The sequence below is a fragment of the Camarhynchus parvulus genome, chromosome 1 (assembly GCF_901933205.1).
Source record: "Camarhynchus parvulus chromosome 1, STF_HiC, whole genome shotgun sequence".
Lineage (NCBI taxonomy): Eukaryota > Metazoa > Chordata > Aves > Passeriformes > Thraupidae > Camarhynchus > Camarhynchus parvulus.
Window position 1 is genome coordinate 86,336,617 of NC_044571.1, and position 22,503 is coordinate 86,359,119.

At 41.6% G+C, this 22,503-nt stretch overlaps 1 protein-coding gene across 1 annotated transcript in view; it reads left to right on the forward strand.

Annotated features, from left to right (window-relative positions):
- The first annotated feature begins 1,123 nt into the window (after positions 1 to 1,123).
- The window catches only part of LOC115917665 (ovostatin-like), a 29,349-nt gene continuing 7,969 nt past the window's right edge, over positions 1,124 to 22,503 (forward strand). Inside the window, exons 1-27 of the mRNA XM_030971884.1 lie at positions 1,124 to 1,353; positions 2,923 to 3,106; positions 3,752 to 3,908; positions 4,653 to 4,705; positions 5,188 to 5,208; positions 5,974 to 6,142; positions 6,782 to 6,866; positions 7,585 to 7,702; positions 8,316 to 8,436; positions 8,665 to 8,774; positions 9,626 to 9,784; positions 10,532 to 10,756; positions 10,969 to 11,026; positions 12,007 to 12,152; positions 12,525 to 12,668; positions 13,296 to 13,466; positions 14,043 to 14,163; positions 15,224 to 15,314; positions 15,964 to 16,192; positions 16,410 to 16,536; positions 17,161 to 17,282; positions 17,959 to 18,010; positions 18,342 to 18,425; positions 19,393 to 19,569; positions 20,057 to 20,138; positions 21,019 to 21,175; positions 21,626 to 21,700. Of these exons, the coding sequence (XP_030827744.1) occupies positions 1,289 to 1,353; positions 2,923 to 3,106; positions 3,752 to 3,908; positions 4,653 to 4,705; positions 5,188 to 5,208; positions 5,974 to 6,142; positions 6,782 to 6,866; positions 7,585 to 7,702; positions 8,316 to 8,436; positions 8,665 to 8,774; positions 9,626 to 9,784; positions 10,532 to 10,756; positions 10,969 to 11,026; positions 12,007 to 12,152; positions 12,525 to 12,668; positions 13,296 to 13,466; positions 14,043 to 14,163; positions 15,224 to 15,314; positions 15,964 to 16,192; positions 16,410 to 16,536; positions 17,161 to 17,282; positions 17,959 to 18,010; positions 18,342 to 18,425; positions 19,393 to 19,569; positions 20,057 to 20,138; positions 21,019 to 21,175; positions 21,626 to 21,700 (3,303 nt within the window). The 5' untranslated portion in view covers positions 1,124 to 1,288. The remainder of the gene's footprint in view (positions 1,354 to 2,922; positions 3,107 to 3,751; positions 3,909 to 4,652; positions 4,706 to 5,187; positions 5,209 to 5,973; positions 6,143 to 6,781; positions 6,867 to 7,584; positions 7,703 to 8,315; positions 8,437 to 8,664; positions 8,775 to 9,625; positions 9,785 to 10,531; positions 10,757 to 10,968; positions 11,027 to 12,006; positions 12,153 to 12,524; positions 12,669 to 13,295; positions 13,467 to 14,042; positions 14,164 to 15,223; positions 15,315 to 15,963; positions 16,193 to 16,409; positions 16,537 to 17,160; positions 17,283 to 17,958; positions 18,011 to 18,341; positions 18,426 to 19,392; positions 19,570 to 20,056; positions 20,139 to 21,018; positions 21,176 to 21,625; positions 21,701 to 22,503) is intronic.

A 22,503-nucleotide genomic window follows, 5' to 3' on the forward strand; every position in this document is an offset into this window, starting at 1 on the left:
GTGGTATTATCAAGAGTTTGGTCAACACGTCAAGGAAACTGGTTCTTCCCCTCTGTTCAGTGGTTGGGAGACCACAATGAAGTTCTGCATCCAATGCAAGAAAGGCACTGACAGACTGAGTCCAGTGGAAGGTCGCTGGGATGCTCAGGGACTGGGACGAGCCTACAGAAGGAAACAGTAGAATTTAATTCAGCCTGGAGAAACAAACGCTACGTGGGGACATAATTTCAGTCTTCTAAAATGTGAAGTGGGATTATAGAGAAGAAAGAGGCAGATTCCTCCTGGAGGTGCACAGTGAAAGGACAAAAAAAAAAAAAAAGGACACAGGCTATAATTTGGGAAATTCTGATTTAAGGAAAAGAAGTGTTCGCAACGTGGATGGTTAAGCATAGGAGCAGATGTCCAGAGATGATGTGGACTCTCCATTCCTGCAGATACTCAAAACATGACCGCTTTGAAGCTAGCCCTGCTTAAAATGAGAGATTTGAGCACATAATGTCAGGAAGTTCCTTTCTATCTAACTTATTTTATGATTCTATATATTAATTACTCTAAAACATCTTCTCAGAGTTACTGAAATTCACCAAGAGACTAACAAGTCATTTAATGGGGGGAGCAGGGATTCAGGGAAAAAAGTAGACTGACAGACAGATGAGTGAACAAATGTAGTAATGCTATCCTTTCCCTAGAAATATACTTGTCCTGACCACTGGCAAAAATGGTAGACCATTAGCCAGCATCATTCTTTGCCAAATGTTAGTGTCTACAGTAAGAAATCCAGATTATCATTAGGAGTTTGCTTTAGTGCCATTCTGAATGCAGCTGTAGCTGTATTGGTGTATTTTTACCCATCCTGGCTGCCATGCAAATATGAAAAAGTAGTGTATTATTTCTTTTGTGTGATGTGTCTACAGGGCACCTTTGCAGAATAAGGAAATAGTTAAGTAGTGGCAAATACTAACAAGTTGAAACATTAAGGAATCTTTGGCCATTGACACGATAGTCAAAGAGATGAGCTTCAATGAAACAATCATATAGGCAGGAACCGGTTTGGCTTGCAATACCTCACAGAGGTATGTGAAATATGAGAGCTTTCCAAAGCCATTATTTGGGAGTTCAAGGAGTGTGAGAACAGACAGTAGTGAGGAAATTGAACATATGCAAATTTTATGTTAATATCTTTTGTTAGACTGTAATTGAAGCCGTGGAGGAGGAGCAGCATTTCAGGCCAATTTAAAAACCAGGGACGGGCTGTCAGCTTGAGATCAGTCTCTCTTCATGCACAAACATGTGGTCAAGGATTCTTCTCTGTGTTCTGTCCTTGAACTGGTTTCCCGTGGTGTCTTCTGAAACGTAAGTGGTCACACATTCTGTGTCTATATGATAACATATTTTATTGTATTTCCCACCAGCTTATTTCTTCTGGGACACTATTATATGATATACAGGATATTTGAGACATAGATCCTTACACGTGTTGACTTTGAAGTAGATGACATTGAAGGATGGTTTGGAATGGTGCTCTCCATCATGAAACTGCTGTGAAAATCTAGTGTGAATGACAGAAACCTGGAACTTGAGTAGCTGAAGTGGGATGTGCGTGGGAAAAGTGGCAAGGAGACTCAGGACTAGCCTAGCAAGTAATACTAATAATTAGGATTGATATACATCAGCAGCACAGAGAGAGCACAGTGTATGGGGAGGGGCCAGAGGCCAGACAGTGGCTGGGACTGAAACCATGCTGAATGGCAAACCCAGTACAATAATATTCATATTAGCACTGTCAGTGTCCATGGCTTTATACAAACAGAAGATTTCAGCCACAGTATTCAAAAATATACCAACATTATAGCTTAAACCCTTTTCTCAAAAATTCTAAAGGAAAACACTAAGAAAGACAGCTTAGCTTCCTCCAATACACTGTTAATGTTAATACTTTTAATTTTGGTCTTTGAATTTCATGCAGCCTGAAATGGGCTAGTGAAAATAAAAATAAAGGCAGTATAAACTGGCAAAGCTGTGGGAGAAAAAAAGGGAAAGGATCAGATTAGAAAGAAAGATTGTGTGATTCATGTTGTGCTACAAAACTAGCTCATGAATTCTGTCATAGGTTATTTGGAAAGAGTAGTTTGGGCAGCAAACTGCCAGACAGCAACAGAGTTTTAGACAAACATAGCAAATATGAAGGAATGTTTTTCAGAGGAGTACTTCAGGGAAGGAAGGCTGCCCTAATTATAGAGAGAAAAAGTATAAATAAAAAACTTCAATGGAGGAAAGAAACAAAGAAAACATGACAGAGAGAAGCATGGAAACAGGAGCATGGAAACAGGAGCATGAAAACAGAACTGAGCATTCAGATTAGATTGAGCGTTCCCTGGAATTTTCTGCTAAAATGGAAAGGCAAGATCACTTCTTGTGCATTAAGTGGATTGACTTATGTCAGTTCCTATCCAAGAGATATCCAGAGAATGAGAAATTTAAAGATTGTTGCAACCCTTAGCTAGTATTTTTGTCATTGGTCCCAAGAAGAAGCTAAATATCGCTCCTCCATATGAGGGGCTGCAGAGGTTTAAGTGCCCACCTAGGTCATGGGAGGACAAATGCAGCTGTGCTTTAGCCACTTCAGTAATTGGAGCTGTGCAAATACCTGGAATGGAGAGGTGCAGTATCATGCTGGGTAAGACACTGCACAGAATGATGCCAGTCCCTCAGCTCAGAAAGAATTGTGGGAGATTAAAAAGTTGACATTTGTACTTCCTTAGCATATTATTTAAAATCCATTGAAAGAAATTGAAATCCTTCCATTGGTTTGAGCAAGCTTTGGATCTTGTCTTCCTTCACACCTATGGCGCTTGTGTGGCATTTTACTCTGCTGTTTGCTCTGACTTTCCTGCATGACTGAACTTTCTGTTGGTCTTACAGCCAGTATGTGCTGCTGGTCCCGTCGGTCGTGCGGAGCGACTCTCCACAGACGGCTTGTGTGCAGCTACACAGCCTCAGCGAGCCCTTGTTCCTGAGCGTTGTCCTGGAATATGGCACTGTCCAGAGGACTCTCTTTGAGGAGCTCGTGACAGAGGATGACTTCTTCAAGTGCGGCGAGTTCAAGGTATTTTCTCTTTTGAGAAGGGCGTTGTAGCTGGAAATAATTCTGATTGCGACTCTCCTTGTCAGTGAGGGAAAGAAGACAAAGTGTTTAAAATAAGATAAACTCTTGGAATGGCTGACAAGACAGGAAAAAAATGTCCTGTGGATTGTAGAAGGCAGCCAGAGGAAGACATTACATCTCCATTCCCAGAGTGAATAGAGCAAAGCTTTAGATTGTTATCACAGTTGCATGCTCTTTATGGAACTGTTGAAGTATCAAGCAAGATAATAGGTCCCATATAGATCCCAGTTATTCCCTTTCCTGACTCTCCAAAATCTGTACACACAAGAAAAAATGTCCCAAGGTGAGGTCTTCCAGAATGCATCAGGAGAAAACAGAGTTAAAGGTATATGGCTGTAGCAACCTGCATACAAGCAGGGAAATGCAGAGGACAGAACACAGCTTCAAATTTTATTACCCGATGACAGATTCTTCCACAGCAGAAACTCCCAGAAATTATCTCACTGACAAAGGTGGGGCTTCTCATGACTTTCCATAACCTGTTTATTACTCAACTGACAGTATCCTACTCTAAAACCCTGGGCATCAGGGAAACTCAGCATGTCTTATTTACCACTTTTCCTCTGGGGTTTTGCTCCTCTCCAGGTTCCTCCTGCTACTTCTGATGCCCTGGCATTCATTTCCTTCTCAGCCAGAGGTGCCACAGTTGACTTAGCTGAGAGAAGATCAGTGGCAATTCAGAATGTGGATGGTGCTGTCTTCGTCCAGACGGACAAACCCCTCTACAAGGCAGGACAAACAGGTGGATGAAGGGATTGAGTCAGCTAGAATAGTGAGAAATTGAGTGAAAGGGTGGGTCAAGGATGACAGAAACTTAGTCTTGTGGAATAAGAATTTCATTTTAGTTTGAAATATCAAAGTTAGTGAAAAATAGAACCAACTCACAACAGTGCAACAAAATAGTAGAATTCATGTGTTTGTACATAGTTAAGGGTTCTGTCAGGTTTACTTGAGCAGAGTCAATAAAAAGTATTTAATACATAAAAGTATTAAAAATACAGAAAATAATAGGTTAAGTTTGAAGCTAATAAAGTTAATATAAAAATGAAGCAAGCACCTCAGTTCCTGTCAACAACTCTTTCTTCTTAACTGTTGATCTATTTCAAAGTGCTAATTCCATCACAATACTTAAATGACAGTACTAGCTGTGGTGGAGTTAGCTATCTCTTTAACATAATTATACTTTAGTCCGAGTGGGTAATAATTGAAGATGTTTCAGCTGACATTTATTTTGGTTTTCTCTTTTCACTGGCTAAGATAATCCTTTTATGTTCTCTGGGCACTCTTTAGTTTTCAAAAAAAGCCTGGTCAGCTGTGTATTGAAAATTATTTATCACTGCTAATAAAACAAATGATAGAGGCCCCTGCAAGTGACACTCGGAGATCTGACACTTGGTGCCAGGTTGATGGTTGGGCTAGACAGTCCTTGAGGTTTCTTTCAACCTTGATGATTCTGTAATCCTTTTTTGTCCTGTTTTTTTTTCAGTGATGTTTCGTGTGGTCACTTTGGACACCCAGTTCAGGCCTGTTCAGGAGACGGTAAGTGTGAGTGATACTCAAAACTTTTCAGGTACCCTCTTGAGGTGCCTTTTCACTGAGGCTCTCTCACTTAGATATCAAATAAGAAGGGCCTGGAATAGGCTTCCTGATATTATTTATATTTTGTATTTTTTGTATTTTGTATATTTGTTGTAACTCCTTACCTTCTCACTCCATCATTTCCCTGCCTTTGTAGAGGGCAAGGCTCTGAAAGCACTTGTGGAAATCTCTCACAGCACACAGATTTTGTAGTCTCAGATACATAGAAAAAGACTGGATATTTTTGCAGAAAAAATTCACAAACAGGTTATCCTCTTAAAATTTTAATTACAGACATGAGTTGTAAATTGTTTCCCTGGCCCAGTCTTCTCTATCCAGAAAAAGCCGTTCACAGTTTTCCTTATATTCTAGTGTTTATCAACCTCCACTGTTAGATTATTGTTTTAATAATTTTTTTTCTCTCCCTTTATTTCCTCCTCCAGTATCCTAGAATCATCATTGAGGTAAGAGATACAACATGAAATTAAAGCACAAACTCCTTTGGGAAGACTGTGCTTCATCATTTCCTATAGATTCAACAGTTAAGGGAGATTTACCCAGAGCACACCATTTAAAGCCAATGGATTTGAGGTTGAACAGTGGCAATATTCTCTACCAGCACCAGAGGAGAAGAAATCAGCAAAACTGGAGCTGTTAGCCAGAGGTGGTGTGGGGTTGCTGCTCTGCCCTTCATTAGAGTTCAAACAGGAGTGCTCTGTCCAGGCCCATCTTGGGAGGAGTACAGCAAATAACTGGTGAAATAGCCTCCTTCTCATACATAAGCATAAGAATGGTGACTTTCTGAAATGTCATGTTCTCATGGGGACGGGCTAACAATGAATCATCTTCTATCACATTTCACATCGCTACATCTCCAAGCATTTTCTGAGAGAGGCCAGCATAATATTCCTGCTTTACAAAGGCAGCTGAGTCAGAAAGATTTATGCTATGAGTGTTCTAGATAGGCAGCCTGTGTCCCATACACAACCCATGTCCCAATCAGGAACTGTTTCTGAATGATCTGAGGCCATCTGTCAGTGTAGCTAATTCCCAGTTAAACATAGACTTAGTTTTGTTAAATCCACAAGCAGAGATGGAAAGTCAGAGCACACATCATCAGCCCCAAAGCACTCTTAGCCTGTGACTCATTTAGCCAATATGTCTGAAGACAGGCCTTGAAAGAAGGCAAGAAATGGTGATAAAGGTTTTGCTACATCTCTTTCTTCCAGGATCCAGAGCAAAACAAGATCTTCCAGTGGCTGGAGGTGACATCGAAGCACGGAATCGTCCAGCTCTCCTTTCCACTAATCCCAGAGCCTATTCTGGGGTCCTACCAAATTACTGTGGAGACAAAGTCAGGTGGAAAAGAGTACCAGTCCTTCCGTGTGGAGGAGTATGGTAAGCAAAGGCTCAGAAACTACCCTGTGCTAGCAGTGAGGCTCTGCCTAAGCCAGATAAAAGCTACTAATGCAGAGTATAACTCCTTTGAATTCTCCACATCATGCCTGGAACAGAAAGATGTGGGGAGAGCTGGGTGGAGTGGTGCATGAGAAACAGGCCTTTCCCAGCTATGGGACCTGGGATAAAAGATAAGTTGAAGAGAGGTGGTGTCAGCAATCTATTTCATTTGGTTATTTCACTTAATCTGTTGCCTTTCTCCTTCACTGCAACTGGATTGCATAATAACTTTTGTACTCCAGGGCTTAACTAGTTTGAGACATTGGCATTACTCATTTTTCTTTAAGAAAGGAGATTAAATTGATTTACCATGAGTTTTGCTGTGACTGTTATAGTTATTAGTATGATTTTTATTTAATTTTACAGAAGTTACTCGTCTTGCCACAGAAGGTTATTTTTTCTATTGTAATATATTACAGCCAGTTCCTAGTTAAGTTCTTCTTTGATCCATTCCTCTCCCTTGTTGGTGAAAATGTCTTTGCCAACTGTTTTGTTTTTTCTTTTACTGTCACACACACTCACACAAACCTGTGTATGGCATGCAATTGCTGATCAGTCATATTCACATTACATTCTCAGTGCTGCCAAAATTTGAAGTGACAACCACTGGGCCAAAGACAATTTCCTTCTTCGACGAAGAAGTCAGGGTGAACGTTTGTGCTTCGTAAGTATCAGAGCTGAAGACAACACAATTTTGTACAACAAAGGGTATAAGCATTGGATGATGTGCTCTGCTGGAAAGCAAAGATCTGCTGCTGGCTCAGAATGTGGCTTAGAGCAATTCCTTTAGCTATGACTTTCATGATATAAAATATAATGAATGTCATTATATTCTTCTCCTATGATATTCTTCTCCTATGAGTCTATGATAGTCTTCTCTTGCTACATAGCAGAATTAAAACCAGGAGAGTTTGTGTGTGTCCAAATGAAGCACTTCCTACTTGCTAGCTGTTGTGTTTTATTATTACAAAAAATGAGAGTCTATCATTAAAATTGCTGGCTGTGGTCCTGCCAAAGTGCAGGGTGCCAAGAACTAAAAGGATGAATAGGTCAGTGTGCTCTGCCTTGTGTAAGGAAGGTACCAAGGAGAAAAAGGTGCAGGGAATGGTATCCTGAGTCTAGCACTGCCTTCCAGCCTCAGACCTTAAAGAATGATTGCACTAAAACTATGGTGAAGCAGGGGTTTTTTAACAAAATGGCAGAAACAGCCTAAAAATTGTAGAAGGGAATTCTGCTAGAGCTGACTGATTGTAATTCCCAACTGCTCTTCAGTCTGTGCTCTGGATACTGTGGGGGGATTTAGAGTCTGCATTGCTCTGCAACTTTTGCAGGTCTCATATTAAATCCACATGATTGAATTCTCATGTTCCTTCCTCTCCTAGGTACACTTATGGCCAGCCAGTGCAAGGGAAGGCCCAAATTAATGTGTGTCAGCAGCGCTTTTATAGTCCACTGTGTGTACAAAACTGGAAAAAAACCTGTGAAGCTGTCACTGGACTGGTATGATACATAACAAGTCTTTTCTTCCCTGTCAGCTTTACTACCCAGCATGTAGCAGAGTATTCAGTGGCTTCATTAATTTCCAAGGGAACACCATAGAGACAATCTCAGTGGTGTGGTTTTTCTCACTGTCTCATAGGCAATGCTGAAAGAACCTCACTAAAAGACTGATTTTTCCCTCAGAAAGAATCAGTAGGAAGGAGGGAAGCTTATGAAACTGTAAATTTGTAATAATTTCTGAAACACTGGGGCTGTGTTCTTACCAAATCTAATCAGCAGAACTCTGCTGGGAGTCTTTGAGGACACTTAATGTTAAAAGGATGAATAATTTATCCACTAGCTCAGACTTAATGTGTTATGGTCACAGAGCAAAAGCATCATGCAAGATGGGTTTAAGAAGGAGCATGAGCATAGAGAAGACTAGAGGGGATAAGGAGAGAAGTTTCCAGGTGCTAGAGTAAATAATATTGAAACAGTCACGTGGGATGGGAGCTGGGGAGCAGGAAATGTAAGGTAGGCAGGGAGCTCTTCAGAGATGCAATAAAACATAATGAGGAGCAATTTTGCAAGCCTTGAGAAAAATGGGTTTTCCCCTTTTGTGCTGCAATTTCAGCTGGGAAAGGATGGCTGCCTCAACACTGTCATCTCCATCAAAAAATTGCAGCTGTACCGCAGCTATGCCATGATGTATGCCAGCCTCAACGTAGAAAGCATCGTCACTGAAAATGGGACAGGTAACACCAAGTGGGCTTTGGGAGTAACTGATTCAAGCTAATGCATGGATCTTCCTGAGAGGAGTCCCCTGGATGACCGTCTGTGTGGCAAACAGGCAGCAATTATGGTTTTCTTTGTGTAGCTCTCCCTCCAGAGCATCACCACTCCATAGAGCTTATCAAAAGGAACAGCTTTCTGCCTGTGTCTGATTTGTGTTTCCTCTCCTTTACACTGGCTGTTTCTCACAGGTATCCAGATGAAGGCCTATGACTATGTTTCAGTCAACCAAGGCAACGATCAAGTGCTGTTCAGGAATATGGATTCCTATTACAAGAGGGGAATTCCTTACCATGGTGAGGTAGGTACATGAGAGGATACATTTAGACCCAAACTCCCTGAGGTCCAGCATGATGATCTCTGTGATGCCCCATTTAGGGCTGTCACCTGAATGTGCTGTCAGCTTCTCAAGATAATGCTGCATAACAGTGTCTGTATAGTCCTCTTGATACTCCTAGAGAAAAAAAGAGAATTGTATCACACCTGGCATGTCAGAGTCTCTTTTCTGCCATAGTCGGAGGATGCCTATAAAGTGAGTAAGTGGAAGGCCATATGAGTGGGGAAGAGGAGTCTTCAAGGAAATTCTTCAGACACAGTTATGCCTAAACTAAAGGTAGAATTCACCCTGTGTTGCATCACACAATCCCAGGGATGTTTAGTTACAGCAGTATAGATGTTGGAGCACATTCCTACTTCTTAGCAACTTACACATGCAGGACAAACCAGGAACAAAAAGGATGATGATCTGTACAGCATCATCCTGATGGGCAGTGGAGACTGTGGGTGTGCACAGACGTGTAGGAGTTAAAAGGTGCTACTGAACTCCACAGTTTGCCTGGGGCCATGAAGTCATCTCGTTGTTTTAGGTGTGTTAATCAATGCTCTCCAATAAATATTCCTCCTCCCTTTGTGACACATAGCTTATTCTGCACTGATGGGAATTTCCCACTGATGGGAATTTTCCTGTCACAGAACTCCCGCTCCCTCAAAATATTGAGCAGCATGTGCCTCTTCAACACATTTCACTCTTGATTTCTACTGCCTGCAACAGTCCTCAGTGTTTAAGTGACCATCCTCTAGTAAACAGAGATTTTCTTTTCTTGTTGTTGTCTTTGTTTTTTTCTGAATCCCTTGGATATTTGTTATGTTCAGATCACTGTGACAAACATGGAGGGTGAGCCTGTTGCCAACAGCACTGTCCTGCTGGAGCTCAATGGAGATTATCTGGCCAACTATACCACGGACGAAAACGGCATTGCGGCTTTTTCCCTTGACACATCCAACTTCTTCGATCCCAGTTTGAAGCTGACAGTAAGTAAACACAGGCTACAATCTAATTCATGAATAAATACTTCATGGGAGAGAGGGTTTAGAAGGAACACTTGCAAACTCTGTGAAACTCGGATGAGAAAACACCACTGCCTGAGAAGAGGCACACTGCAACCCATCTGTGGTTTTGGGTTGTAGTGATCTTCAGTCCGTCCCTGCTTTTCCCTCCCTTTGAGAAGCTCTTTCTGCATTCATCTTCCTTCTCTTTCTTCTGTGTGTTAGAGGACCTTCCTCAGAGACTGCGCTGCCTTCTCCATCTAGCCTTGGTGCATGCCAGCATCTTTCACTGCTGCTGACTTCTTCCGTGCATTTCTGCTGGCCCAAACTCATGCCTGTTATCATCACATGGTCTTCTTGTATTGTCATGCCTTTATGCTGGTGGGATGGAAAGAGCTGAGTAAAAGTGTGTCATTTAGAACAGTGCCATTCTAATTCAGTGTAAGTCCCAGCAGTTTATGCAACTGGTCCCAAGCCTGAAAAAAACTAAAATAACCCCCTTATCACAATGTGCCACAGGCATCTGGATGCCTAAAGGTGTCCAGAAGGCCACTCACTCTTCATTGGTGAAACACAAATTTTTCACACCAGTTCTTGCTTGTGGCTTTAACAGCCTCACAAAATCAGTTTCCCAACAGAATATTTTACAGAAAAGAAGCCTTTGCCTCTCACCTGCCTTGCATTTTTTTTCCCACACTGTTGATTCCACATGTATGCTTTTCCGTTTTGTAGGTCAAACACGCACCAGGCGAATGTGCAGACTTTATCTGGGGGATTGATAATGAGCCCAAAGCCTCGTTCCTTGTCCGGCGTTTCTACTCACGGACCAACAGCTTTCTGAAAATTGAGCCAGTGACAGAGAAGCTCAGCTGTGGCCAGCAGAGAACAATCAATGTTCACTATGTCCTGAACAGAGAAGGCTACAGCAACGCCACACACACAAACTTCTACTATGTAGTAAGTCCTAATGCTACCCCTAAAACACCTTTTTTTCAGCTTCTCTCAAACACGCTATAAGGCAGAAATCTTGTGATCAGACAGTGGTTCTGGATCATGATTCAACCTGATGGCCTTCACAGCTTCTCAGGACAATACTCAAAATCAGTGATTTCATGGTGGAAGGGAGAAGGTGTTTTTGATCCCCTTTCATGAGACTTTTCTATGCCCAGGTGATGACACAAGGAAAAATTACTCTCAGTGGCCAGAAGCAAGTCAGCATTTCTGGTGGTAAGTTCCAGACCATATTACTATTCGTACTTCAGAGCACAGTAACTTTTGCAAGTGATGAAAGCAGAGAACTGTGGCTAAATCAAGTACTAGTCCCTAAATCCCATGACCTGTTACTGCTCACAGAATCATTTTCTTTTGCTGAAGCATCTAGCCAACCTCCCATATCATAATCAATTTTATCTTGTTAGCAGATACATATTTTGTTGTGATCAAACACATGGAATGCAACCTTCATATGTTTTATTGTAGTATTTTATAATGCTAAGGAGTATTTATGGTCTCTATGTGACATCCTAGTTTTCACCAAATAGAATAATAAAACATTTTAAAGTTTGGAATAATAGGTGTCCCATTTGAAAGGGATGTTTAGCAGTCAACTCTTGAAATTCATTGCCCTTTCAGAAGTCTCCAAATACTCACAAATGACAGCAATCCTGACCTTTATTCTTTCATTGTTAAAAATCAGTTTCTTACAGAACCTGGTCCATTTGCACACTTCAGGAGGTGGCTTAAGTAAGCCTCTCTCCCTATATAGGACTTGTTTCATATTTACCATCTTGAGTCTTAAGCTTAATTCCCTGTCCATATACTTGTAGTTTTCAACCATGTAGAGAAGGATTTCTTATTTCTTAGTGTTAAGAGAACTCTCCTTTAACTCAGGATATTGCTCTATTTCCTTTGGTATAGGAGGTTCTAGTTTTGAGACCCAAAGGCAATGGGAAGGGGATCTTCTCATAGCAGTTGTGCACAGATTTCCATGTTTAACTTCTTCTCAGCACAGACCTCTCTCTGAAAAGCACCCTGGTCTCAGCATCTTCCAGTTTGTATCTGTTATCTTGCTGATGGGAGCTGTCCCTCAGCCACTGAGATGAGTCTTCCAATATCCAGTTCCCTGGGTTATAAAGATGTTTTTAGATTATGAATAAAATATGCTCTTTTGCTGGCTCGTCCTTCCCTGATCCATGCTCCTTCCACAGCTTCCAGAGGTACATTCTCTATCACACTGACTGTCACTGAGAAGCTGGCTCCCAGTGCCAGATTGCTGCTCTACACAGTGCATCCTTATGGAGAGATAGTGGCTGACAGCTCCAGGATACACAGTGATATATGCTTCAAAAACAAGGTGGAAACCTTTGCTTTCTTATTAAGGGATATATTGGGGTTTGCTGAAAAATGGTCAGGAAATGATCTCATCAAGAACCCTGCACTAGGCATGGCATTTAGGAATGGAAAAGGTGCAGGCATGTTTGGGGTCATGAGAAGCCGTCCCTGGAACTGGCGCCTATGGTTCGGGCTTAGATAAAACTCCCCACGATGGAGAAGGGTGCCTAGGGGGTAATGTGAATTTTTAAAGCTGATCCAGACGGGCCACCTAGCGGTAGGAGCTTTGTCCTACAGAGAACAGCGAGTGCTGATGAAAGGGCACATTTAGATCTCTGTGCCAATCCGATTCACCTAATTTCCGTGGGTTTATCTTGGATTTGCTAATTTCCAGGTCCAGCTCAAGTTCTCTGAGAAGAAGGGTTTCCCGGGCTCTAAAGTTGGACTCCACCTGGAAGCTGCTGCCAACTCCTCCTGTGCCCTGCGAGCAATTCAGAGCATCCTTCTTCAGTCTGGGCAAGAGTTATCTGCTGAGAGTGTAAGCCGCATCCCCAGCCCTGTGTTCTTTTGAGCTAGGAACAACCCAGTTCCCACCTGTGATGTCTCTGACTGTATTTTTATTTTTCCCTTGGAAACAGACATCTGTGATTAAAGGAAGGTCGAAGGCAATTGTGTGCTTTAAAGACAGAAATTCATAGCAGAGCACTGCTTTTGGGAAACATGGCAGTGTAACATATATCCCAAAAATATGCCTTATGTAAATCCTTGACAGCACATTTCCTCACTGTGGAGTGATTGTGTCAAAATTGCATTTTTACTTAATTTTTACATAATTGCCTAATTTACATGGCTCAGATAGGCCTTGGGCCCAGAACAAAAGCTGTAAATGACAGCTCGTGTCTTGTAACACTCATCACCTCTTTGCTCAACTCAAGACTGTATTTCCATGCTTTCTGCTCAAGTTCACTCCACAAAACCATTGTAGCTCAGAAGCAGGAGGGTACAGCTCAGCCCAAATTGCTTATTCATCTCTAGGTAGGCATCACTAGTTAAGCCCACTGAAGTCTACAGGATTGCTCAGGGACCACCATAAGCTTTGAATATCTGTGATTTTGCACCTGCCTGAGACCTTCCTTGCGCTTAAACTACTCATTCTCACCTCCAGGTGTACTATCAGCTTCATAGGGGTGATTTATATGGCTATTACTACAATGGGCTCAACCTGGAAGATGACAGGCCACAGGAGTGTACTCCATCCAAAACCATCTTTTCTGATGGCTTGTACTTTGAACCTGTGAATGTCAGCCGTGATGGAGATGTCTACAGGATTTTCAGGGTATGTGGTCTGTGTGGGAGGCACTTTCAGTGGGAGGGATTCCAGAAGAATTCATCAGTGTTAGCATTCAGCTTTCTCAGGCAATGGTTCTTACTGCTGAGAGAAGGAAGCTGATGCCTGAAACTGCCTAAAGCCTGTAATCACACCATTTTTGCCTTTTTTTCCTCATCACTTACTCAGGAGCTCTGAAAATCACTGCTAGAAAATCACTGGGCTGCTGCCCATGGTTCAGTAGACAATACCTAAGCAGGACCATGGCCTTGGCTCATGACTCCAGGCATTTCTTGTAGAGATCTGTGTCTGTGATGCAGGCCACTTGGTCCCTGTACACTGGACTCCACTGGCCCTGTATCCTGAGACATAAGGCCAGCATCAGACTCATCATCACTGCTCTTTGCAGAACACGAGGTGTCACTGCTCCATAAGAAATACACAGAGGCAGAGCTACAACATTCACGGCTGAAAGAATGGGATGAATGGGGATGAGGGAGGGGAGAAACAAGGAATGATAATCAGTGGTATGCACTGGCAGCTAGTGAGTGCCCTGAGTGATTTGACAGATTCTTTCACATTTAGGATATGGGCCTGAAAGTGTTCACCAACTCTGTGCTACGGAAACCAGTTCTGTGCAATGAAGAGAGATCAGAAATGGAAAATCACCCTCCTCACTATTATGATGCCAATCTCAAGGCCTCAGGTAAAAGAAGGTTCATTCTGTATCTCCAGTCTCAGTCTACCTGGTCTTTGAAACTGTCGCCTGTATAAAATAACAGCCATTGGAGTGGGGGGTTTTGGGAAATAGGCCTGTGTGTCCCAGTTTGCATCCTATAATCTCCTTCTGGCAGTCCTGGCAGTAGAATCAATTTTGTTTCAGGTGCAGGTGCGTATAGAAAAAACAGGGAATACTGTGGTGCTGCTTCTTTTGTAAACTGATACTGGATTTTGGGGGGTTTTCAGGTTATAATCTTTCATCAAATCATAATTCAATTAAATATTTAAAAGTCAAGACTTCACACAGCATGTGGCACACTTAGCACATAGTCTCCAAGGCCTTTATAGATCAGCAAAAGTTATGATTCTCTCTCCATCAAGTCAGATTGCTCAGCAAAAGAGCAAAAGTAGCAGTCATAAGTTGCCACAAAGGAAAGTGTTACTCAATATTAGGAAAAAGATCTTCCTCATGAGAGTTGTAGTATAGTAGAAGGGGATCTCCAGGAGGTTTTGGAATCTCCAGCACTGCTGGTTTTCAAAACTGAGCTGCACAAGAAGCAACCTGATCTGACTTTGAAGTTAGTGCTACTTCAAGAAGTTGGACTAGAGAATTACAGGGGTTGCTCTCAACCTAGATTTTTTTTTAGTGATTCTGTGATTCTAAGTCATTGTAAAGCATTTATAAGCCTTGATGACAATACTGGCTGCTGGTACCCATTTGCAAATCAAAGGGAGCAAGTTGTAGAGAATGGGGAGCACAGTTTTTTAACTGAATGGCAACACCTTTCAGTATGAAATGAAGTGAAATGTCTTGTAAAATAGCTAATATTTCCAGTATTTTCCCATGGGAAAAGAGAATAGATAAAAATTGTTTCTTCACATATCTCTTAGAGTTTTCCCTGTTATATGGGGTGTGGGAAATCCAAGAATGCTCAAACAGGATACTTAGTGTTCGTTTGTGGTGGTGAAGTGCGTCTGACAGAAGTTCAGATTCTTCTCACCTGCTTGTCTCTAATACTATCCTTAAATCATATCCCCACTTCTAGGTGAAATGGCTGTTGGTGGAGCTGGTGGTGGTTTCAGCACTGTTCGGAAATACTTCCCCGAGACCTGGATTTGGGAACTGGTTAACACTGAGTAAGTATGTTTATCTTCACTTCTTTCCTCTTTTTTGAGTTGGTTCATTTAGCTAAAATGGTCTCTGGGAAGGAACCATGGAACATATGTTTGCTTTGTAGATGTGGGTCTACTTTTCCCATCTTAATCAGTGACAATTGCAGGCAAATATTCTGTGCTCTGTTCCCTGTGCTTCTGGTGGGGAGAAATAAATAGGGGCTAAGAGTGAAATAAAAGCATTTTTTAAGGAGAAGGAGCTTGTTATTTTTCATCCAATTTTTAATTCAGTAGCAAAAAACCTCAGTTTATTTATTTTCTTTCAGGCTATCACAGCATCTTCAATTATAATATTTCCATGTTAACTATGCCTTCAGATGCTGTTCTAGAACATTAATCTAAATGTATTGATTCTAATCTGTGTAGCTGGGCGTCCTGTTTTTTCAACAATTGGTATTTCTAAATTTAAAAGTTGAGTATTTGAGTGCTTTAACATGTAGTTGACCAGCACCTTTACTTCAAGCATTATAACTTTTTTTTAATATATGGAAAGGTATCTTGTAGAAAATGAGATGAAAACAGAAGTTCTGACTCAAGCAGAAAGCCTATATTATAATTTGTCTTGAAAAATTCCTAAGATAATTTCTGATTCTGTGTTTCTTATTCTCTTCAGTTCCAGAGGAGAGGTGGATGTCTCTTACACCATTCCTGACAGCATCACAGAATGGAAAGCCAGCGCTTTCTGTGTGCAGGATGATGCTGGGTTTGGCATCTCCTCCCCTGTTTCCATGACAGCATTCCAACCATTCTTTGTGGACCTCACCCTGCCATACTCTGTCACTCGAGGGGAAAAATTTAACTTAATAGCTAATGTCTTCAACTACCTCGACAAGTGTGTCCAGGTATATCAAGTTCCCTTTTACTTCCTCTGTGGTTTGCTAATTTCCCAGGGATTTTTTTGCTCTTGAAGGAGGAGCCTCAGCAGAGGCTGTGGGTACTGTGGTGTGGAAAACACAATAAATACTAATGCTGCAGCCTCCTTTGCTCTGCAGCCTGGTTTTAAGGTCATTCTCGTTCGTTGTAATCTAGCTCCTTCTTTTCCTTCTTTCTTTGTCCCAGATCAGTGCCATACTGGCACAGTCAAGTGACTATGAGGCAGAGATCCTGTCATCAGGGGCCAACACAGCAACAGTGTGTGCCAATGAAAGAAAAACATATATTTGGGCTGTTAGCCCCCGAAAACTGGGTAAGTTTGTCTTTCTATCACCTTGATTATATCCCTGTTTGATCTTTCTACTCCCCTTTAGGGCAGCATCAATAATCCACAAACAGGCATTTCTGAACAGCTCCATTCATTGCTAATAAATTCGCCAATAATTTTGGACTGGATTATCCATGGGCAATAAAAGGACACTGCTCCTTCCCAATTTTATAGCTGTGTTAATCCACACTACCTTCAAGTCCACATTGTCTTTTTTTTTTAAAGCAGTTGCTAATTACTTGCATGTGTAAGCGCTCCAAAAGTTGAAATATGAATAAAGGCAGAAGAGCTATAATTAAACTATTGCAACACTGCCCTAGGCCAGAGAAAACTCAGTACAAGGCTAAGAAGAGGTGGAAATTGGTAGTGAATGTCTGCTTTTTGGCCAGGATGACCCCTCTTTCTTTCCTCATACCAGGGCCCCAGGCAAGCATTCCTTTCCAGTAATGAACTGGTATGGAATCTTGATAAAATTTGGTTTTACTGAGCTGTCTTTAGAGAAAATGCATTTCTCAGCAGTTCATCAGCCTAGGAGAGGCAGTCAAAGCCAGGGGTAGTTGTAGACATTGAAGATAACTTCATTTTCTTGGCTGGTGGGTGTCTTTCCAGGTGAGGTGAAATTTGTGATTACTGCTGAGGCCAAACTGAACACCAAAGGTGCTGGAAACAGCACTTCTCCAGAAGAGAACCCCATTTACAGGGACACCTTGTTTCAAACCCTACTTGTTGAGGTAGGGTTGGAAATCTGCAGGTGCTTTCTGCCTGGTGGAAACTGGAATTCCTGGCACTGAGGGTCAGAAGCTGTTAGGAGGGAAGGACGGAGGGAGGGAGGGAGGGAGGGAGGCAGTGCAGTACAGTGAGGAGGGAGTACAGTACCTGTGTACAGTAGGCTTCTCAATATTAAAATAGGAGTGAAAATCATGGTGGCCACAGTATCCACTGTCTTTCTCCTGCTGGCTCCTTTTTGGGACCCTGAGCACATGTCCTGACAGCCCATGGTGCCAGAAGGGAGGAGATTCCATACTTTGCTTTTAAGCACCTTTAGCACATGACCTGAATACTGGGGAGGAGGGTGGAGGAAAGATATAAGAGGAAAAGGGTTTATCTTGAGCATCATAAAGCAACAGCTACATAGGATTAATTGAACAAAGTCTCTCTCAGAGGCTAGAAATACCTATTTTTTAAGTGCTTTTTGAGTAGGAAGGTGCTCTGGAAAGGATCTTGGGCGAGAGAGAGAGCCATGGACCAGGAGATATTGTAGTGGAGCTAGGGTAGGACTGGGTGCAAGAGGTGCAGGGTCTGGATAGCCATATTCACATACTGTCTTACACTGCTGAATGTCATGGTTTCATGGTGATGTTCTGCACTTTTCTTTCTCTTCCTAACTACTTCACTGCAATCAAACAGCCTGAAGGTATTAAAAAGGAGTTGACTCAGAGCTCCCTCGTCTGTGCGAAAGGTAAGGCAAGTTCGTTCATTCATTCATTCATTCATTCATTCATTCATTCATTCATTCATTTTGGGGAGTTAACTGCTTCACTGTCTTATAGATCTTGTCCTACAAAGCCAGAGACTCTTCCAAGGGAGGAAAGAGTTATTCATGTTGTCCTAGGGTGCTTAGGACACAGGGTCAGGGTGCTAGGCTGAAATTCAGAGTTTTCATATACCTTTGGCTCATTGAGCAAGCCTCTGTGGCATTTTCCTTACCCAGACTGAGGACTATAACAGTCAAGACTTCTGTAAAATACCCTATAATTTCAACAATTCTTCTTTTCACATTTTCTCGTCAGGCACAAAGATTTCTGAACAAGTGTCTCTCAGCTTGCCAAGAAACCTAGTGGAGGGATCAGCCAGAGCTTATTTTTCTGTCATTGGTAAGTTTAGTACTTAAACTGAATGCAAAGTGGTGTTTCTCTTGTGCTGCACCAAGTGCCATCATGTATTCACATACAAACCTTATGTAAAGTTGAAGAAATAATTATTCCTGATTTTAGAAGGTAAGTTTTCTACTTTGCAAAATGGCAGTGGGAGGCAAAATTTGCTCACAATTCTCTCATATCAAGAAGGGACAAAGTGGTCCAATAATTTCCATTTATATTGCATTTCAGATTATACTGCATTAGCATATCCAGTTCAGTGTAGTAAAACAGCTGATTCAGATGAAAAGTAGCATAAGGCAGACTTCTTTGAAAAAAATTATCTTAATTTCTTGGAAAGAAATCTACAGAACTTTGCTGACTGCATAATTTCAAATTTATCATTTTGCATAATGAAAAACATCTGTAAGTCAATAAGTTCCCATAGAATAAAAGTTTCAGGTCCCAATTGACTCTACTAATCTGAAAGTCATTAGTAAGACTTGAGGGTTCTCTTCAGTGAAAATTTTTTGAGGTTCTGAACTCAGATTGTTTTCTAAACACAGTTGGTTTGGGTGCCCGTGTCTGTGTGAGGTGTGCTGACGCTGTGCAGCCTGTCAGCATCCTACCCCACACAACATGTTCACAAGTACATGCAAATACAGGAAGCAGGTTGTAAAGGGCAGGGAAATCTAACCCTTCCAAGAATTCATAGCTGTTCCTCAGAAGCTGCGCCAGCCAGTATTGGTGCTCATTTTTTCCTCTCAAATTCTCAGTTTCTCCCAGGTGTCCATCATTCAGATAAGAAATGAAATATGGGGATGGTTTGGCACTTTTCTTCTGTGATGTGTCTTTGATTACTATGATTATTCTAAATCAGTCATTGCCCCTGGCTTCATAATAAGAAAGTATAGAACAATATATAATGCTGTGTAATAAAAACATGTCTGAACTGGGCTGACTTCTTACATTTTTCACTCTTCAGGAGACATTTTGGGCACAGCCCTGCGGAACATAGATAACCTCCTCCATATGCCTTATGGCTGTGGAGAGCAGAACATGGCCTTGTTCACACCCAACATCTATGCCCTGGATTATCTGAATAAGACTGGGCAGCTGACTGAGGAGATTAGAATCAGGGGTACTGGTTATTTATCCACAGGTAAGAGGTTTTCAGATTCTTCTATCTTCTTCCCCAGGGAAATGCTCACAGGACCAAGCCTGACAAAGTTTAAGAAGCATTTGGACAATGCTATCAGGCAGATGGTGTAATTTTTGGGGTTCTTTACATGGTTAAGAGGTGGACTTGATGACCATTGTTGGTCCCTTCCAACTCAGAATAAGCTGTGATCCTTTGATCTAGTATTGTGATTGTTTGCCTTGAACTCTTCAACACAATGTGGTGAGCATTGATCTCTGAATTCCAGTACCACAATAATTGCACAGGGGCAGGCAATGAGAGCCCTCCAAAAGCAGCATGTCCAGGAGTAAAAGCAGCTGGAATTCACAGTGGTTGGCATTATTCACCAGACATACATTACCTGATACTAAATCCAAAAGTCTTACTGCTTCAGTTGAACAAACAGCAGAACAAATCCTTTTCTCACATTAGAAAATGTGTAAATGTGTCTTCCTTATTGTGTTTCCAGGCTACCAGAAACAGCTATCATACAAACACAGGGATGGATCCTACAGCTCCTTTGGGTTACAAGATAGAGAAGGGAGTGTATGGTAAGTGATAACATTTTCTATTTCCCTAGCACAGGATCTTTAAGCTTTGAAAAAAGATCCAAGTATTCCGTGATTCTTATTTTTAATAGACTAAATGAATATAGTTCAGTTAATTTGAATCTCCTAGTAAAGGAAAAATTAATAACTGGAAAGTGGGCAACCAACGGGTGGTATGATGGTGGGAAGCTGGAGTACATAATGTTCAACAGGAAACTAAAGGACCTGGGTTTGTTTAGCCTGTAGAAGAAGAAAATAATGGAGACCTCGGTAAACTTTTCTGCTGCCTAGGTGGGGACTGTGGAAATACAGTCAGACTCTTGTTGGAGCTGCACAGAGTGAGGACAAGAGTTTGTCCTTACTCAAGTTGCTACAGAGACAACTCCAAGTGGGTAGAAGGAATAAAAGTCTTCCCCAGGAGAAGGCTGTAGCACTGAGATAGATGCCCAGAGAGGATGTGGATATCTCTATCCCTGGAGATTTTCACATGACTGGACAAAAGACTGAGCAGCCTGACACAGCTCTGAAGTTGGCCTTAGTTTAAGCAGGTGGTTGAACAGGAGACTTCCAAAGATCCCTTCCAACCTGGTTTGTTTCATAATTCAATTAACTAAGACTAGAAATTGCTAACATCAGTCACCAACCTGTGTTTATACTTTACCACTGCTCTAAAATAATGGTTTCAGCACCGTAATGGAGACATATCAAGTCAATTTTTAGTATAAGAATTTTATGTATTTTATTTACTTAAAACTTAGAAAACACTTTCTTCTTTTACCTCAAACATTATAAAGTTCTTTTTACATCATTTTCTATGCACAGCCTGTGCACTCTTTGGTCTTGTCCACACCATACCTGCCTTCTGTTTCTGGATCACCTGCAGGCTCACTGCCTTCGTGTACAAGTCCCTGGAGCAAGCCAAGCGCTACATCTACATTGATGACAATGTCCAGTCCCAAACTTTGATCTGGCTGGCAAGCAAGCAGAAGTCAGATGGCTGCTTTGAAAATGCTGGATCACATTTCAACAATGCTTTGAAGGTAACTGAGATAAGTATAGCCACAAAATTCCAGTCCTGCTGTCTGGATTTATTTGGATAAGACACAAACTTACTCTTCAGCACACCCTTACTCTTCTTGGTAGTGTTATCTCCTACACAAGCAGGGCATGATTCTTATGTGTGCTCTTGATGATGAGGTAAAAACAAGTAGAACTTTCTAAGTCTCAGGTTTTATTTTCCACCACTGCATTTTGTGCTCAGCCACAAGCTATTGTCTGCTTTATTACACACGTACGAAAGCCAAGAAGATGCAGTCAATTACTTTGGCTTTATCTTCTATGAACTCGATTGTTCTTGTTCCTATGCACACAGGGAGACAGAAATTACTGCTGATCTCAAATCTAACTGATACATGAACTATGAATTAATTCATATGTTGTTTATTTCTAGGACATTCGTCCTAACCAGTTCTTTGCTTGTTTTTCATCAGGGTGGAGAAGAAGCTGAATACTCCCTCACAGCTTATGTTGTGGCATCATTGCTGGAGGCTGGACACTCTGCTGCAGTAGGTTTTTGGTGCTGTTAGCCCAGTCAGCCATTTGTCAAACTGCTCAAGTCACGGTCCTCACATCAGCTTTCCTTTACAATGAGGAACTCAAATACTCTTTGTAGGACAGTAGTTGATTGTAGACAGCTGTTTTCAGAACCCTGCAGTCTCCTGCAAGTATTTAATGAGTATTACAATTCAGTTACATATCCAGTGCCTATGGATTCACTTGAAACACCCCTGAGGAGTCCAGCTGTTTTAGACAATGGTAGTCTAAGTAGGTGCAAAATCCAGACTGAATTTGCCCACTCCATCCAAAATCCACTTTGGAATTTTCTCTGAATTTGCCCAGTCCAAAGTTCAAGCTATCCAAATCTTCAGTCTACAAACTTGCTTTATGCATTTAGTTCCAATGCCCATTTCCCTATGGAAATCTTAATAATGGAAGGAAACTATGAGCTGCTGGTTGAAGTACTAGGCATTGGGAAATGAGAGCCAAGTTCTGTTCTCTGTAATATATTTCCTGCATATCCTTGTGACCTTGTTTTTGTTCTTTTTATAATGGGGAGGAGTAGAATTGTTCCAAATCTGACAAACACATTCTAGATGTGCTGATTTTTTGAATATCCCTCATACATGGTTGTATCAGCCATCATCAGGGTGCACGAGACCAACAGGATGAAAACATTGTGCAGAATCAAACAGTTCTAGAGCAACATGAATTTAGTTTCCAATATCTTTGTAAGCAGCTCCAAAACCCAGTGTCACGTGTTTAAGTGAAGCTGCAGAGACACAACATGATTAGTAATGTGCTGGTGATT